This window comes from Cannabis sativa, chromosome 7 (assembly GCF_029168945.1).
Source record: "Cannabis sativa cultivar Pink pepper isolate KNU-18-1 chromosome 7, ASM2916894v1, whole genome shotgun sequence".
In the NCBI taxonomy this organism is placed as follows: Eukaryota; Viridiplantae; Streptophyta; class Magnoliopsida; order Rosales; family Cannabaceae; genus Cannabis; species Cannabis sativa.
In genome coordinates, this window is record NC_083607.1 from 54,321,926 (window position 1) to 54,341,956 (window position 20,031).

Genomic DNA, 20,031 nt, shown 5'->3' on the forward strand with positions numbered 1-20,031 from the left:
CGAGATTCAGAGGTTGAGATAACAGGGTGCTCCTGCAGTTCCAGTGCCCATAGTTCCAGTGGCACCTGCCCCTGCTGCCCAGGCCGAGATAGTGGTGGCGGCCCATAGATTGGAACCCTTGTACGAACGGTTCCGCAAGCAAGCACCTCCGGTTTTCCTGGGAGGTCCGGACGTGATGAAAGCCGAGCAGTGGCTGACGGTGATTACCAAGATCCTGAACTTTATGGGTGTCACCGGTAACGACAGAGTGGTGTGCGCCACATTCCAGTTCCAGGAGGACGTGCTGGTCTGGTGGGACATGGTGTCTCAGATCCATGACGTCACCACCATGACCTGGGAAAGGTTCCAGGAACTCTTTAATGCGAAGTACTACAATGAGGCGGTCAGAAGCGCCAAGAGAAAAGAGTTCGCTCACCTAACCCAGCGCGAGAATATGAGTGTCACTGAGTATACTACTCAGTTTGATCGGTTGGCGAGGTTAGCCTCAGGAATTGTGCCGACCGACTTCAGCAAGAAGGAGAAGTATCTGGGCGGGTTGAATGCCAAGATCAGGCATGACTTGATGATCACCACGGACGACAGCACCACCTATGCTCAGATGGTGGAGAAGGCACTGCGTGCTGAGGACGCAGTTGGGTGCATGTCGGAGTCAGCTAGTACTCCGGTGAGTGGCGGCGCTCCTACCCCTCCTGCATCAGGCTTTAGCAGGGGGAGTAGTGGTTCGACCATTGACCAGAGGAAGAGAGCACCCACTACTTCCGGTGGCTCGAGTCAGAACAAGAGGTTCCGGGGGAACCAGAACAGAGGGAGTCGTCCTGGTGGTACTGAGACCCGATTCTCCTATCCCGAGTGCCCTAGCTTCAAGAGGAACCATCGGGGTGAGTGCAAAGGTCAAGGATGCTTTCACTGTGGCATGCCCGGACACTTCAAGAGGGACTGTCCCCAGCTCCGATCAGAGGCACCGAGAGCTCCAGCGATACCCACTCCAGCCAGGGTGTTCGCTATCACTCAGGCTGATGCAGATGCCAGCCCATCAGTTGTCACAGGTCAGCTTTCTATTAGTAACTCACTATATTCAGTGCTGTTTGATTCTGGGGCTACACATTCTTATGTGGCGGCCAGAGTCTTTAGTAAATTGGGTAGACCGTATGATAGATATGAATCAGGGTTTGGAACCCTATTACCTGGCGGAGAATTGGTTATCTCCAATAGGTGGATTAGGTCTGTGCCGATCAGGATAGATGGTAGAGAGTTAAGCGCTGATCTGATAGAGATGAGTTTAGTCGAATTCGATATTATTTTGGGAATGGATTTCCTATCTAAATATTCGGCGAGCATTGATTGTAAAAGGAAGATGGTGATCTTCCAACCGGAAAGTGATGAACCATTTGTGTTTGTTGGTTCAGTTCAGGGATCTCGGATCCCGGTGATCTCGGCTATGTCAGCTAGAGAATTGTTGCACGACGGTTGCTTAGGGTTTCTGGCCGTGGTGGTGGACACCACTCGGCCAGATACCATTCGGCCAGAGGACATCAAAGTGGTTCGGGAATTTTTGGATGTTTTTCCCGAAGAACTTCCCGGGTTACCACCTCAGCGGGAGATTGATTTCATGATTGACTTGGCACCAGGGGTGGAACCGGTTTCCAAAGCCCCGTATAGAATGGCTCCAGCTGAACTTAAGGAATTAAAGATTCAGCTCCAAGGGTTGCTTGACATAGGATTCATTCGGCCCAGTGTGTCACCCTGGGGAGCCCCGGTTTTATTCGTCAAGAAGAAGGATGGATCTATGAGGATGTGCATCGACTACAGGGAGTTGAACAAGCTGACGGTGAAGAATAAATATCCATTACCTAGGATCGATGATTTTTTCGATCAGCTTCAGGGGAAGACGGTCTTTTCTAAGATTGATCTCCGTTCGGGTTATCATCAGTTGAGAATCCGAGAGGAGGACATTCCGAAGACGGCTTTCCGCACTAGGTATGGACATTACGAGTTTCTGGTTATGTCATTCGGACTAACCAATGCTCCTGCAGCATTCATGGACCTGATGAATAGAGTATTCAAGGATTTCCTCGATATCTGTGTGATTGTGTTTATCGACGACATCCTCGTGTACTCTCAATCAGAAGAGGAGCATGAGTTACATCTTCAGATGGTACTGCAACGGCTTCGAGAACATAAGCTTTATGCCAAGTTCAAGAAATGTGAGTTCTGGCTATCTCAGGTGTCTTTTCTAGGGCACATTGTGAGCAAAGATGGGATCAAGGTGGATCTCGGGAAGATTGAATCCGTCAGGGATTGGCCGAGACCGAAGACAGTGACAGAGATCAGAAGCTTCTTGGGTTTAGCTGGGTACTACCGTAGGTTCGTCGAAGGGTTCTCTAAAATTTTAATGCCCCTAACCGAGCTTACAAAGAAGAATCAGCGGTTTATCTGGTCAGATAAATGCGAAGCTAGTTTTCAGGAGCTGAAACAGAGGTTGATTACCGCTCCAGTGCTAGCTTTGCCTTCGGACAAGGAGAAGTTTGTAGTATATTGCGACGCATCCAAACAGGGTTTGGGGTGTGTATTGATGCAAGCCGATCGGGTCATCGCTTATGCCTCCCGTCAGTTAAAGGATTATGAACAGCGATACCCGACTCATGATCTAGAGTTGGCCGCAGTGGTTTTTGCACTGAAGATATGGCGGCATTACCTTTACGGGGAAAAGTGTGAAATCTATACTGACCATAAAAGTCTCAAGTATTTCTTTACTCAGAAGGATTTGAATATGAGACAAAGGCGTTGGTTGGAATTAGTGAAGGATTACGATTGTGAGATCCTCTATCACCCCGGAAAAGCCAATGTAGTGGCCGATGCCCTGAGCAGAAAGGGTCCCGGGCAAGTAGCTAGTATGGTTCAGATTTCACCTCAGCTAGCAGAGGATATGGTTAGATCCAGCATTGAGTTTGTGGTAGGTCAGCTTCACAACTTAACGCTGCAATCTGATCTGTTCGAAAGAATAAAAGTCGCTCAGATGACGGATCCAGAGTTAGTGAAGATCCGAGATGAGGTGTTGGCTGGTCAAGCCAAGGACTTTTCAGTGTCAGACAGTGGAATGCTTTTGTATAGAGCCAGAGTTTGTGTTCCAAATAGTGTGGAACTTAGAAATGAGATCTTTGAGGAGGCTCACTTTACCCCGTATTCTCTGCATCCCGGCACCACCAAGATGTACCAAGATTTGAAACCGTACTTCTGGTGGAGCGGTATGAAGAAGAATTTGGTAGAATTCGTATCGAGATGCCTCACTTGTCAGCAGATTAAGGCTGAACATCAGAGACCAGCAGGGTTGTTGCAGCCTCTAACCCTACCAGAATGGAAATGGGAAGATATTACGATGGATTTTGTGGTCGGGTTACCTAGGACCACGGGTTTATTTGTTTCCATCTGGGTAGTGGTGGATCGATTTACGAAATCTGCTCATTTTCTGCCGGTTAGAACAACATTTATAGTGGATCAGTTGGCAGAGTTGTATGTCAGAGAGATAGCGAGACTTCACGGGGTACCGAAGTCGATAGTTTCGGACAGGGATCCGAAGTTCACCTCCAAATTTTGGCAAAGTTTGCAACGGGCAATGGGTACAAGGCTGAAATTTAGTACAGCATTCCATCCTCAGACAGATGGTCAGTCCGAAAGGAAAATTCAGATATTGGAGGCCATGTTGAGAGCCTGTGTTATGGATTTTGAAGGCTCATGGAATAAGTATCTACCGTTGATAGAATTTTCGTACAACAACAGTTATCAGAGTACGATAGGGATGGCTCCCTATGAACTGTTATACGGTAGGAAATGTAGATCCCCTATCCACTGGGATGAGACAGGGGAGAGAAAATATCTAGGTCCAGAGTCAGTGCAGCGGACCAATGAGGCAATAGAGAAGATAAAAGCTAGAATGCTTGCCTCACAGAGCAGACAGAAGAGTTACGCAGATCCGAAACGCAGAGATGTTGAGTTCCAAGTAGGGGACCATGTGTTTTTACGGGTATCTCCGATGAAGGGGATTAAACGTTTCGGGAAAAGAGGCAAGTTATGCCCTAGATTTACAGGACCTTTCGAGATTCTCGAGAAGATAGGTCAAGTGGCATATCGGTTAGCATTGCCTCCAGCCTTATCAGCAGTTCACAACGTATTCCATGTCTCGATGTTGAGAAAATACGTTTCAGATCCCTCTCATATACTCAGTTATGAGAGTCTTGAGCTACAGCCAGACATGACTTATGAGGAACAACCAGTGCAGATCCTGGATAGAAAAGATAAAGTCCTTCGGAATAAGACCGTAGCATTGGTCAAGGTTCTCTGGAGAAACAGCAAGGTGGAGGAAGCCACCTGGGAGCTAGAGTCAGATATGAAAGCTCAATATCCAGAGTTATTCAGGTTAGATTTCGAGGACGAAATCCTTTTAAGGGGGGGATAGTTGTAAAGCCCGCTTAGTTAATTTGGAAATTACCAGTTAATCATGATTATTTATGAAAATTATTTATAGCTATTTAAATAATTTATTATACTGTTATTTATGGAATTCAGAAATGCATGGTTATGTTATTCAGTAGTTTTCATATTTTGCATTTCCGGTGCCCGGTATTTTGGAACTCGGCGTTTGGCTCAGTAGTAATCACAACTTTGCATGTTATTAGTTTGGGACGGGTTTTAGACATTGGGAATGTCGGGAATGGCCGTGAATTTAGAATGTCCCAAAAGTACCCCTTTAGTGATTTTTATGTGATTTTAGTATGGAGGGGCAAAATGGTCTTTTTGCCCCAATGACTTTTTGTCTTTTGTGATTTTATGAAATGGAAAATAAATGTTTATTTAATTATTTGTTGGCTGAATTAAATTGATAAGTGACTTTTATTTTCATTTATTCATTTTTACAAAAAAATACAAAGTTAGAAAATAGAAAACTCTCTCAAATTCTCTCTCTATTTCGGCTGGGTGCATGGGATTCAAAGGCTGGGTTTTTCATCAAATTTCTAGCTAGATTCTTCATAACTTTGGGTACTCTTGATTGTGGTATGTATTTCCTAATTGTTCTTCTTTGTTTTCTTGAAAAAAATGGTGAAAAGTTGAGTAAATGCATGCTTTTTGTGGCTGTTGTTATTGTTGTGTTTTGTTGTTGATTTCTGAGGTTTAAAGCATGTTTAATTGAAGTTAAATGAGCTGTTTTGAAGCATGTTAGTTAGGTTGTGTGAAGCTTTGAGTTTTCTATGCAAAATATGTGATTTTTGAAAGAAAAGGTTATATTTTGTTGCTGTGATGTTGTGGAAGTTTGCTTGTGTTTCCAGAGGTTATTCTAAGCTTGTTTATGTAAGTTTAGAAGGTTTTGATTGCATGTTAGCTAAGTTTGCTCAAGTTTGAGTTTAGAACTCAAAGCTTGAGCTCTAATGGTGAATTTCGAATTTGTGCAATCTGGGTGGTTTTGATGCCTTAGAAATGTTCTAGGGGTTATATGGAATAGGTCTGGAAAGTTTGAGGTGATTTGGAGTTGATTTGAGCAAGATATGAAAATTTGATTGTTGCTGCCTGCGAGGAACCGGAATTCCGATTGTGCATCCGGAATTCCGGATGAGGGTCCTGAATTTCCGTAACCGAATTTCGGTTGGGCAACCGGTCTACCGGTTGGGGAATTTTCAGAACCCGTGTTTTTCCTCGTTTTTAGGTTTTAAGGGGTATTGCCATGCTTTTTATCGATAGGGAAACTTTTAATTCCTAGTTTAAGTCCCCGGGAAGTGATTTAGAGTGTCACTTATAGTGTTGTGGTTTTTATGGTTTAGGAGCCTTTAATCCGCCGCTCAGCTAAAGTTCCAGTCAGGGTGACCGGCACACTTGAATTCGGAATCCAGGTAAGATTAGTATAACAGTATGCATATGTAGATTACATGTTTAGCGTGCATGTAGGAAGCCTATTAGATTACATTAGTTATGTATGTTGGCTTCGAACCATCCAACCCTGTCACGTCGGTACGAAATTTGGAGTATGACCAAGAATGAGTATGACCGGTTTGACCGATCAGGCTGACACTTGGTTGCTGGTTCCGTACTATTGACGTATCCCGTCAGTACAGGCTCGAGTATGACCAGCAGCCGGAGTATGACCCGTTCGACCGATCAGGAGGATATAGTAACACGTCCAGACAGCCGGAGTATGACCAAGAAATGAGTATGACCGGTTCGACCGATCAGGTTGTTACGTGTCAATAGTACCGTCCCTATGAACGTTCAGAACTCAGTACCATGTTGGACATGGCAGTAGTGGCTCAGTACCATGTTGGACATGGCAGTAGCGGGACTCAGTATCGTGTTGGACACGGCAGTTAGGTTTATGTATAAGTATTATTATGCTTTTCTTACTGAGTCTGTCGACTCATAGATCTACGTTTATGTGTAGGTAAAGGCAAGGCTAAAGCTGATGGACCGTGAGCGAGCTTGTGAAGATTGTACATGTCGGGGCGGTTAGGCCTGGAGCGTACGATCATCGGGACAGCGAGGCTGATTTTTATAACTGGTCGTTAGACGACTTTTATTTTATGTATCAGTTAAATAGTTAAATCTTTTGTAAATGATTTTATAATCGGGATTCCGAGTCTTTTGTAATATTGTTTTATAAGTTTAATTAAAAAGCAAAATTTTAATTAATCACGTTTTTCCATAAACCTCGTTGATTAGCAACGAGCTGCACAGCATGTTTAAAAAGCACGTAATACGCCTATGTTAGTTAGGGTGTTACAACAACCCTGAGCGTTCTGATATTCCTCCTCCTGTTGATGTGCCGCCAATAGAGAATAATGAACATATTAAAGCTATATATTTAGGACATAGATAAGTTTTTGGCTTTGCAGGACATCTTTTCTTTTTTAACTTTAGTGTGTTAGTTGGTCGTCCTGAGCGACCTTTTAGTGTGGATAAGCCTTAGTAAAATGTTATCAGATTGGTTTTAATTAAATTAGAAAATATTCTAACTTAACAAAAACTTTATTATGATGTTTGTTTTTTTTACTTTATCCATTACCGCTTTACCTTTTAAAACATGAACAGTATTCTATGTCTTAAGAAACTCGGTCATTGGGAGTAACATCAATGTTTCTTAATGTTTTCTTTATCATGAAAGTACTTACGCATGAGTGAATTTTTTTTTGTTTTTTGTTTTTTTTATGCTCAGGTAACATATGGCTCTCATATACCATAACATAATCTATGTGCCCCCAATTGATCAAAGAAGTGCCTTCATTGGTAACTTTCCATACCGAATCTCATTGGCCTTTCTTGATCCTGACTATTAGGGAATTGTTGCACGTGTGAGCACTCATTCGCTTATCTAGAGACTCGTGGGTTGGTAGTGTTGAACTCACTAAAGAAACAACCAAAGTTGTCTCAAGACCAACTCGTGGGTTCCTTTTCCTTGGAGATACTCGGTTTCTCCTTTGACCGGATCTTGTGATTTAATTCAAAGGTACGAAGAGAACCCATCAATTTTTCTACTTTCATAGTACTGAAATCCTTAGCCTCTTCCATAGTCGTGAGCTTAATATTGAACCTATCAGGAAGTACTCGTACTATCTTTCTCACCAAGACAGAATCATTAAGTTTCTCACTGAGGGTAAAATATTCATTAGAAATGTCAGGTAACCTTTCATAGAATTTAGATAGTGTTTCAGACTCAGTCATTCTTAGATCATCAAACCTAGTTTGTAACATGATAAATTTAGATCTTTTAGCATCTTCAGTTCCTTCAAACTGGGTTTGAAGAATAGTCCATGCATCTTTAGCAGATATACAAGTAGAAACAAGTTTGATGAAACTTTCACCAATACCATTAAATATAGTATGAAGAGCTTTACTGTTATAACTAGATAACTTCTCTTCTTCAGTAGTCCATAAAAATTATGACTTTACCTTTGTGCTACCATTCTTTGAGAGTGGAGACCATCCAGACAAAATTGCTTTCCATGCTTTTTCATCTTGAACTTTAATGAAAGCTCTCATCCTCACTTTTTAGTATGGGTAGTTTGTGTCATTGAGTAGCGGAGGAAGAGATGCAGAACTTCTTTCTGTAAAGAAAGACATTTCACACAAGAAACAAATTAAACGGAAATGAAACACAAGATCTCACTAAGAGTTTAGTGAACCAATCTGATACTAAATGAAATTCCATTTTTAATAATTACCAAGTGAAATTATCAAACAATTTAAATAAAGCGGAACTGTAGTAAAATTGTTTGAACAAAATTTATCTCTTTATATCAGACATAGAATCTGACAAAACAGAAATATACTGCAGAAAGTAAAATGCAGAAAATTAAAATGACACACAACATTTTATATGTGGTATCAACAATTTTTTCAAATTGCTCCTAGTCCACGGAGTCACGCACAGAGAAAAAAATTTATTAGATGAATCTCAAGTGTTTACAAAACTAAATTAACTTATACAAATAAAGACTCCAAAATTAACCAAATTACTTTCCACTGTGGTGACATTACCATAATTGTTAATAACTATATGTTCTGGGTTTAACAAAAATTGTATATTAAAACTATAAACATGAAAACTATGTACAAACAACTTCTAACCTTTTATTGATAGTATATAAGATTATATTAAAATGAGTTTTATTTAAGGCATAAAATCCCAACAATGACTTCAATGTTGGACAACCAATGCACGAACAACTCGTAAAAATTGATCGTAACCTTGAAAAAGATAATGTCGAATATATTAGAAATGATATTAATGAGGGAATGTTGGTCAATTGTGATTCAACAAAAGATAAACGAAAAAAAAAAAAAACGTGTCTAATTGGTAAATTTGTCAAACTCAGTATTAGATCACTTGTATTTATGTTTGTTTATGTAGTTACTCCATTATAGCTAACTTGTATATATGTATATTTATGTAGTTACTCTGTTATAGCTAACTTGTGTTTATGTTTGTTTATGTTGTAGATATATCAAACACAAGTTCATGTTCAGACTCATAATTAGACCCAGTAGCAGAGTGTCCTAGGGTGATACCTAGGCGTGGTCGAATAGAGATCAATAATATAAGTAAGCTGATTGACCAAGGAATAATATTTCCCCTCGTAGTCAATTATAGAAGACAGTACTCTGGCAAAAACTCGCGCCAGTTGATATCAACATTATGAGTTAGATGTCGTAGGTGGATTGGGATTTCCTATGAAGACTTGAGGAAGGTCAGCTCTGCATTGAAAAATAAAATTTAGAATGATATAAAGGTAAGGATTTATTTGTTAGTATTTTGATTAATTTAGATGTACTCTGACAATTTTGTTTACATTATAACTAGGCAGGTTTTATAGTTTGGGAAGATTACAAAAGAGAATGCTTGAAAATCATCAGGAAGTTATTAAAGGATTTTAAGAATAGAATGACGCACGACATCATAAATCCCACTGTAGAAGGAAATGACATGCAACAGTTGGCCAGTATCCCTGAAATGTATCATGAAATAGATCAAGAAGATTGGCTAAAATTCAACTCCCCTAACTCCTGAATTTTAGGTACTAATTTTATATGTTAAGATAAACTTTTAAATACAAATACTAGTAGGTAACCTATTATGTTTTCATTATAGGAAATTAATAAAGTCCAAAGAGAACGATCAACAAAAATTCAATCTAGACACTGTAGTAGTCGGAGCGTTATGGTCAACATCAAGACGTTGTAGTAAGCAATTGATATATAATTAATAAAATAAAGTTCTAGAAATTTACAACAATATGTGTAATAGTACTCATTTAAGTTATGTTACAAAATACATAAAAAAGAGCTTGAGGTTCAAGCTTCCCCATTCCATAATATTAGGATCAAATCTCGTCAAAAGAATATGAAACTTGTCACTAATTTTGACAAGGAAATTTTCGCTAAGATTGTAAGTAGTAATCGTTGATAACGTAATAATGAGTTAATTTATATAAATCATATACTAATTGCTTGATGATGTGCACTATGTTAAACTGCAGGATAAACTTAGTCAAGGACAAGTTTAGGTCCATGGCCAAAGTGACATAATGACGCAGACATTTGGGACACTAGAGCATCCTAGACATGTCAAGGATGCTGGGTATGCTAATTAAAAATCAATGCTTAGAAGAGTTTGAATATCTTAAATATTCATCCGTAGTGAAGTAGGTTCTGCGAATACATGTACTGCAACCAAATGGGTAACAAATTTTTGTATTGTTAGTTATTTGGATTAATTTATGTTGTTTTGGATTATGTTTTATTATTATTTAGGTTTAAATATTTGAGAACGTTCAAATATAGTCATTAGGCTGTCGAAATTTTGGTTGAGTTAGGACACAAAATAAATATTCATTAACTTCATTTATTAATTAATTTGCAGGTTTACTGCAAAGGCATCTAAAATTTGTGGTAGAAAGAAAAAGAAAGTTTATGATATTGTGGCTCAGAAACAAAGAGAGATAGACAGGCTAAAAGTAGAAATCAGATCCCTTAAAAAGAAGAAAAGTGTTGTCGAACGAGAGCAGGATGATAATGAGTATGTTCCATAAGAACATGCTTAGTAGGATGTTGAAAAAAAATTATGCTCAAGAGTTTGTTCCATTGTATGAGCTATCTCCCATGTACAATTTTGCTGAACAAATGACAATTAAGACAATATTTCTCTAATTGGACCATATTAGAAACATAGTGGTCGTAGCTTATTTGTTTGAAAAAGAAGATGTGATTACAAATCATAACATGCCCTATGGTAATTTGCATACACGCATTAGGTATCTTTAGATGCAAAATTCCCAGTATCAATTGAGGGGTTACACTATGTTAAGGAAACAGCGAACATGTTCCTCCTTTGGCCTAAATATTTAATTTTAACATCGGAAGTCAAATTTCTTTATTAGAAATCATCATTACAAATCATATATACTAATTTTGGTCTATTATGTTATTTTGTATAGTGTACTCTCCTTGCTTAACTACCATCGCAACGTGTTATGTCGAAGGAAAAAGGTCTTATGCCTTGTCAAAAATCTAGTAGTGATCATGCTGACCTATTATTCACTCCAAAGATCATGGAACAAATCCCCAGGTAGATCAGATACATGATTGAAGAATTTTTTAGAATAAAAATGAAAAATGGTATGGTCCAAATTCTAGTACCACGTGGATTCATAGCGACTCATACTGAAATCACGATAATTGTGGAAGATGTACAACAAGTGGCATTGTGTGACTTCATTGGAAACTAAAGAATTCTTTTTGGAATGAAGTTCTTTTTGGAATAAAGTACACTATATTTAACCTAATTATCTTTATATATCAAATTCAGTTGAAATTATTATAAAACTTTAACACTGAACAATTTAATGCAAGTTCATTTAGAAATGGTTAAATGATATGAGATGGTTTTTCAAGTTTTACAACCCGAAGCTTCTTGTAGTGCACTATAAAACCGATATCGTGAAGGAACAGAAGTTAAGCAAGCGACAAAAAGATTGGCTTGTTGGTTATTATTGATGAAAAGCCAATGCAAAATGTTCTTCATTCCCCGGAATACCGGGTATATACTACTTAAGAGATAATTTAAAATTGTTTTCTTTATTTTTACTTCAAATTATTTTTACACTTATGTATATATATTTTAGTAAATATTGGATGCTAGTGGTCATTACGCCAGGAAAGATTATACATTTACCCTATAAATGGCCGTAAAATTCTTGAACAAATTGATGCAATGTTGAGAAAGTAATGATTTAATTACGCTTTATATAACAAATGTTTCAATTAGCTAAATTATATATGTTAATTAATTACAATATTAATATAATTTTTAAAACATGGCATATGAGACGTTAGGAGTGTCAAATGCATTCAGTGGGGCATATTCAGAAATTTTAATAGCAAAATACCCAAAACAACCTATATTTCAAGAATGTAGTTTTTATGTATTGAAATACGTCAATGATATTGTCGCACGTGCAAATCCTAGCAGATACTTAACCGACGTAAAAGCTGTAAGTTTTAACTATTAATAATCTTATTTATTATATTAATAAATATTCTAATATATATATATACTAATAAAATATTTACTTCTTTTTATAGTTTAGGGAGAAGAGATACGATGCAAAAATTGAGTTGTTACCGTTACAGTGACAGTGGATAGAATAATTATTTGTGATGATTCTTTAAGACTTGCAGTGATTCACGAAAGCTTGCAATGATGTTGAATTGTATAAAAAAGAATTTCCTCTATTTCTTTATGTTTAATTAGATACCTTGTAAACTTTTTTCCCTTATTTTTCTATGTTTAGTTAGATAATAACTTGTAAATAATTGGACTAATTTTAAAATATTTGTGTAATAGATTTATTTAGAATAATGTATATATATGGGTGCACTCTTAATGGGTTCATGGGTAATATTAGAAAATTTTTAGTTTTTTTAATTAATTTTTCTATTTAATTAGAAAATTTTCTCATTTTTACATTATATGGGCTGAGATTGGTCCATCAGCTGAAAAAAAAAAATAATAAAAAAAAGTTTTTTGACAAAAAAGTGATAAAAAAAAGTTGAATTCAACTTATATATTTTTTATATAGTGTAAAAAAGAGGTAGTTTTTGATATTTTTTTTTAATTAAGTAGCTAAATTAAGCATAGAAATTCAAATTTCTCTTTTATTATTCGCTGTCGGACCAAGATCTAATCGTTTAATATTTTTAAAATTAATATTTATAGTTAAATTTGTTTATTACCTATTAATGGGTATGGGTAATACCCATTAAGAAGTATTCCATATATATATTTAGTATATGATTAATTTAATTTTTAATTATATGAAATTAATATTTAATTTATATAAATTAATAAAAATTAAAATATGTAAAAAATAAACAAAAATATTTAATATTCAATAGTTTTAGGAAACATCTTCCGGTGTCAGTTATTTGCAAATAACCAACGCCGTAATGAACAAAATAACCCTAATTATCCCCCTATGTCGTAAGTCATTTTATAAATAAATGACGACATATGGTCTCCTTATACCATCAGTTAATACGTCCCTCTTACGACATCGCTTGGAACAACATCGGTAGTAAAATTTTCCGAAACCGACACTAAAAATCCTTAAAAACTGCCTCTAAAAGTTAATTTTCTAGTAGTGACTTCTTTAGGGTAGAGAGTTGCTTCTCAAAGGCTAGTTTATTTGGAATGTGGGAGATGGTAAGTCTATCAGGACTAGCAGTTCCATTACTCATGCCTTCTTCGAGTATTCTAGAGCAAAACTTGTGTGGAAGGAAACTTCCTTCATGCACTTTTATGATTTATCTTTCGAAAAAAAAAAATACATTAAGGAATTTCTTCTTAGGGGCTTGGAGAGTTTACCAAAAGAGAAATATAGCCTGTTCTTTGGAATTATGTGGATGATTTGGAATAATAGGAATTCTGCTATATTTAATAAAAAATCTTATTTTAACTTAGGACACAAAAGGCTATGTTGCAAATTTGTTGCAGGGCTATTCTGAGGCCCAGCAAAAGTTCCTCTCCAATAATCTTGTTGCTGCTGGGAGTGTTGAAGATAACTTAGCGAATTCGGTGGACAAAGCTTATTTGCAAACCACCTTGCCTTCACTGGGAAGTTATAAACTGAATGTCAATGCAGCTCTAGACAAAAAGAAGAAAAAGTCTCATATTGGGACAGTAGTGAGGGAATGCCACAACAATGTTATTACTGTCCATTCTACCTCAAGAATTTGAGCAGCTTCTCCCTTGTATGCTGAAGCGTAGACACAATACAATGCATTGATGATTTGGTGGTTAGTAGAAAAGTTACCACTCTCCCTCATTGAGATAGATTAGCCTCAGCTTGTTAAGAAAATCAAACATAAGTGAAAAGTTTACTCATCAGTTTCAGATTTAATTTCAAAAAATTTTGATTCATTGTCTTTTTTTCTAATGTGTCTTTTTTGCATGTATTTGCTCATAATATAAGTAGATTTTTAAAGTTTAGATAAGGAGTTGGGTTGAGAGAGTAGTTTCCGATAGTTAGTCTTTGTTTTGTAACTTGCTCTTTTTAATGGAAGTTGCAAACACTTTTTAAGAAAATAAAAAATAAAAATAGTTCATTGATCACATTATCATTTCTTGATGGGTTACAATTAAAACTTTGGAGCATATATAGGCACCGACTACTTTGATTAGTAAAAATATATAAATATATTATCTGTGATGAATAAATAAAAAAATATTTGAATCACTAATATTATGGGTTAAACTCATTGTGTTAACATAAAAAATAATGTGCGTATTTATATATAAATTCATATAAGTAGATCGATATATATACATTGGAGAGAGAGTTAGCTACAAAAGGAGCATACAAAGCTTTCATAGCTCAGTTGGTTAGAGCACCCGTTTAGTAAGCGGGAGGTCTTGAGTTCAACTCTCAATGAAAGCAAATTTTTATAATATATCTTTTTAACAAATAAAATAAAATGATTTCTCAAGCAACGTTTTGGTATTTTGGACAAATAATACAAGAAATAATTATGTACACAACTAACGTCCATTATAATTGTTATTGGTACAGAAGAATTTAGAATGAGCTGCTGGCCGTCTTACCATAAACAACTTGAACATCCGTCTTTTGTGTTGTCCATGATTGACATATTTTTAAGTTTACAATTCATCACTAATCATCATATATTACAATATATATGATCATCAAATGTATTTAGCCAAACAAAAAATGGATAACATCATTAAGCCCATCTTAATTAACATGCCAGGTGGACAATAGTAAGTCCATAATATTATATTCAAAACAATATTGTATAACTAAATTTAAGTATAATTCATGTGCAGTAATATCCAGTTTTATTTGGCATTATATTGTACCTAATTAGGAATATATTCACTTAATTATGCATAGCCGGCCAGAAACAAAAGAAAATATTGAATATATATCAACTCAATGTCTTAATTTATTTGACTTGGACTAGACTACTTCAATTGATATCTTAATCTCCATATTATGTCTCTCACATGTTCTCTCTATAAAAACCACCTCGTTGTGCTTCTCAAAGCCCAACTCAAAATTAAACAATTTACATACATAAGTAGCTAGTTCTCTCGTCTATACTCTCTATTAAGTACTTCTTATATATTTACAAAGATTAAGTAGGGCACAACAAATGGGCTCTCGAGTGTTGCTATTATTGGTGGCATTGTTTGCCATTGTTTCTTCCATTGCCTTGGCATCTGATCCTAGTTCTCTTCAGGATTTTTGTGTTGCAGCCTCCAACTCTCCTGGTAAATATATATAATAATTTCAACATTTTAAGTTCTAAACTTATTTTTGTATAGCACATTACTGTATTTACTTTTAAGTTTAGTAGGTATAAAACATGTTGTCTTTTGTAATAATGACAAAAAGTAATTAATACAATGTAGTTTTAACTTGTTTTTTTTTCTTGTATTATCAACATGGCAGTTCTAGTGAATGGGATTGTATGTAAGGATTCAAAGATGGTGGGGGCCCAAGACTTCTTCTTTAGCGGGCTACAAAAACCTGGAAACACATCAAACGCACTGGGTTCTAGAGTTACTCCTGTTGGTGTAACTCAAATTTCAGGGCTCAACACACTGGGAATTTCCCTAGCTAGAATTGACTATGCCCCCTGGGGAATCAACCCACCACACACACATCCAAGGGCTAGTGAGATTTTGACTGTTATAGAAGGAAGTCTAGAAGTGGGCTTTGTCACATCTAACCCAGACAATCGTCTCATTACAAAAATTCTTCAGAAGGGTGATGTGTTCGTGTTCCCAGTTGGGCTCATTCATTACCAAAAAAATGTTGCTCATGGGAATACAATAGCCATTGCTGCCTTGAGTAGCCAAAATGCAGGGGTTATTACCATTGCCAATGCTGTATTTGGATCTAAGCCTGACATCCCCGTTGATATTCTTGCCAAGGCTTTTCAATTGGACAAGACTGTGGTTGTGAATCTTCAGTCTAAGTTTTAAATAGAACATATCTCTTTTAGGTTTTATGCTGAGTGTTAAAATCAATACTTAGAAAATGATTGTGTGTATCCACTTGAGGGTTAAGATGTTTGTGATGTATGTTTTCTTTATTTAGTTTAACATATCCAATATGGTTGTGTATTTCCTTGTTAATTAATTGAATTGTTGGTTTTATTTCATTTGAAAGATATGGTAGAAAAAAGTCCAAATTATTCATGCATATAAAAAAGTCTTAGATTATTTAGGGAAACGTATTAAAGACTATTTTTTTTTTTGATAAATCAGGACATTATATTTGTGACAGTGAGTAGTCCCGTGATGCGTAAGGGGAAATACCAGGTAAGTTGTGCAATCCCACACCGCTTGGGGAAGGTCAAGTGGGATGATTCTGAGACTGTGTAGGTATGGTACTACACAGTTGAAGAGAGCTTAAATGGATTGGTGGGTACTACCTATATCAACAAGGTGCATCATGTTTTTCGGTATCCCATCATGAAAGAACTCCACGGTTAAGCGTGCTTAGCCTGGGGCAATATTAGGATGGGTGACCTCCTAGGAAGTTTTCGTAGGAAGCGTGCGAGTGAGGACAAAGCACGTTGGAAACACTCGTGTTGGTCTGTAGGTCAGTCGTCAATCCAAGAAGCAGACTAAGTGACATACTCGTTTATAAGAGTCATTCATTCCGTAGGTGTAAGGACCCAATGAAGGCTTGAAGTAGGGACATTACAAATGGTATCAGAGCCTTGACCCAACCAAAAGTGTGGTAGACGAGGACGTCAGACCCCGTAAGGGGGGTGATTGTGACAGTCAATAGTCCCTGATCCGTAAGGAGAAATACCGGGTAAGTTGTGCAATCCCACACCGCTTGGGGAGACCATGTGTAGGTATGGGACTACACAGTTGAAAAGAGCTTAACTGGATTGATGGGTACCACCTATATCAACAAGGTGCATCTTATTTTTCAGTAGCCCATTACGAAAGAACTGCACGGTTAAGCGTGACCCCGTAAGGGAGGGTGATTGTGACAGTCAGTAGCCCGTGATCCGTAAGGAGAAATACTTGGTAAGTTGTGCAATCCCACACCGCCTAGGGAAGGTCAAGTGGAATTATTCTGAGACTGTGTAGGACTACACAGTTGAAAAGAGCTTAACTGGATTGATGGGTACCACCTATATCAACAAGGTGCATCTTGTTTTTTGTTAGCCCATCACGAAAGAACTCCACAGTTAACCGTGCTTGGCCTGGGGCAATTTTAGGATGGGTGACCTCCTAGGAAAGCGTGCGAGTGAGGACAGAGCACGCTGAAAACACTCGTGTTGGTCTGTAGGGTCAGTCGTCAATCCAAGAAGCAGCCTAAGTGACATACTCGTGTATAAGATCCATTCATTCCGTGGGCTTAAAGGCCCAATGGAAGCTTGAAGCGGGTTCCGGAATGTGTGACTAGGATTACTGGCACCTAATCAGGAACACCCAGGGATTTGGAATATTTATTATTGCGGGACAACAGGTAAGACAGTAGTTAACACGTAGAGTTATGCGCGGTGGCGCTTATATTGGAAATGATATATGTGAGTAAATAGTAACCGAGATTAGGGTTATTACCCAATATGAACGGTTTAATAGCCTAGGGTTATTACCCTAGTGATATGAGTTGTGTAATTGCTATGCCATGCTAAGTATATAGAGATTTAGGGGTTATGCGTTCAAGGCATAATCAGGTTGGACTCAGTAACCACAACTGAGATGAACCGTTCTAAGGCCTTATTGTATCTAGACGTGTGAGCGCAACACGTAGGTCTACGCTACGTAGACATAAATAGGCATGTGAGCGTAACATCCAGGTCTGTGTCATACATGCATATGAGAATGGCATTAATGTTTATATAGTATGATAAGCATATTATTGATATTTTATATTGTCTAGTTGGGCTTGGCTCATGGGTACTCTACTGTGCAGGAAAGGGTAAAGCTGTGTCTAATCGGCCATGAGTGTAGGAGCTGGACGAAGAATGTACATGTTCGGGCCATACTAGACCAAGCGGGTTGGGATCTACCAATGATGTAATTTGAGACTCTGTTTTGCCGCTTAGGTCAGCCAATGGAAAAGAACTTGTAATAGTGTTTTGTAAATATTTGTGGGATCCCAACTTTTGAAACTTTTAGTTTGTAAAGTTTAAATTATTACAAGTTATTTTCATTCCGTTTATTATTAAAGCTTAATTTCCGCGCTAATTTTATTAGTAATCCCGTCTAGGGAATTAGGGCTTCTTAAGTATCTTGGGAAGCGTGCCTAGTTATTTAAGGCGTTACAATATTGCACAAATCGATATTTACAACCTATTAGCACCCCATCCGGGCCAAAATAATTTATACATCAACAAATCTTTCTATACAATTGCACGTTATAGATCATTGAACCAATCTTTATCTACATCATTAATCTTTTTTGGTATAAACATTGCAACTCTCATCTTAACACTCCACTTAGTGTCTTCAACAATTCGGTTGGAAGTTAAAGGAACCTCCTGCGAAATCACATTATTTCTCAACCTCCAAATATTGTAAACCAAACCTGCAATTGCAGCAACAAAGACCATTTTCTGAAATTTTGAAATCTCTGCTCTACCTATCCATCACAGTAAATGGGGAAGACTGGTTGATACAGCATTCCACTTCAACCAAATTTTAATTTCCTGCAGTCCTTTAACAGCAACATTACAATCAAAAACTAAATGCCGACTAGTTTCAGCATGCATATTAAAGACTATTGGAAGGAAGAAAATATTATTGATTGAATTGAAGATCCCAAGAGAGTTGTTTATATAGTGTACAACTCATTGAGACAAATCAAGAACTAAGCTAACAAAATTCGGTTAGCTCCAACTAATTGAACAGTCATAACACACTAACCATATAACTGATTATTTTAACTACTGAAACACATTAAATCTATTACCCCCTCAAGATGGACTGTATATATCGTGTATAGACATCTTAGATAAGTGGGTAACTAAGCTAAAGGTTTGGTAAAAATGTTTGGGAGTTGGAGAGTGATGTTGACGGGTATGAGCTGAATGATGGAGTTCTTGATATCTTTTCTCGAATGAAATGGCAATCTATTTTGATGTGTTTTTCCTTTAATGATAAGTTGGATTGTTAGCAATATGAATGGTTGATCGATTGTCACAGTTAATGAAAGCTAGAGTTGGTTGTGGAATTTGGAAATCATTGAGCAAATATCTAAGCTAGGTGAGCTCACTAGTTATAGCAGCCCCTGTGCAATTCTTTACTTCAGTAGAACTTTTCGAGATGGTTGTTTGTTTCTTTATTTTTTAGGATATGAGACTATCTCCAAGAAAGATACAAAATCCAATAACTGATCTCCAAGTGATTAGACAAGATGCCCAATCTAAGTCTGAAAAGACTCTTAAGTGTATAGAAGTGGAAGCACAGGAAAGAAGCCCTTGGCCTGGGCATCCTTTTCGATAACTCAATAAATGATGCAAGGTTTGCATATGTGTAGTGCGTGGAAAGGAAATAAATTGGCTAAGGGTGTTGACAACAAAGGTGATTTTTGGCGAAGATTGTAATGACCGCATGATTAGATTATGGATTAATAAAGGCAATTAGCATTAATTATTGACATTTTATGAGTATACTGTTGGAAATTATTTTTACCAGGATCTTAGATCTACTCACAAGTATGTTATTTAAACATCCTAAATATGAACTTTCTAAAACGATAAATTAAACACATATAAAGTTAAGAAAACCTTACATTGATGCAGCGGAATTAATGTCTCCTTCCACTCAGATCTCTAACCCTTGATTCCTTTCTGTAGCAGAGTATAATCAAGATCTGAGCCCGAATGTCCTTCTTCTTCAAGTTTGATCCTTCACAGTCTTCCAATCTATGATTGAGTTACTGCTTGCTGTGTGTGGGCACTCACTCTTTCACTAGGGTCACGAAATTGATGAAGGAGAAA

General features: G+C 37.1%; 1 protein-coding gene and 1 non-coding gene across 2 annotated transcripts; both read left to right on the forward strand.

Moving 5' to 3' along the window:
• Positions 1–14,400: 14,400 nt before the first annotated feature.
• On the forward strand, positions 14,401–14,474 carry TRNAT-AGU (transfer RNA threonine (anticodon AGU)). Its single transcript has one exon. It is a non-coding gene; the product is annotated as a tRNA-Thr (tRNA).
• A 631-nt stretch (positions 14,475–15,105) lies between these two features.
• On the forward strand, positions 15,106–16,347 carry LOC115697986 (putative germin-like protein 2-1). The gene is made up of 2 exons (XM_030625163.2): positions 15,106–15,328; positions 15,510–16,347. Exons 1-2 carry the CDS (start codon positions 15,211–15,213, stop codon positions 16,043–16,045), a joined length of 654 nt encoding a protein of 217 aa, XP_030481023.1. The 5' UTR covers positions 15,106–15,210; the 3' UTR covers positions 16,046–16,347.
• Positions 16,348–20,031: the final 3,684 nt, after the last annotated feature.

Coding starts and splice junctions, on each gene's coding strand:
- LOC115697986 (XM_030625163.2), top strand. CDS start 15,211: ATGGGCTCTCGAGTGTTGCTATTATTGGTGGCATTGTTTGCCATTGTT. Junction 15,329..15,509: donor TGCAGCCTCCAACTCTCCTG/GTAAATATATAT, acceptor TCAACATGGCAG/TTCTAGTGAATGGGATTGTA.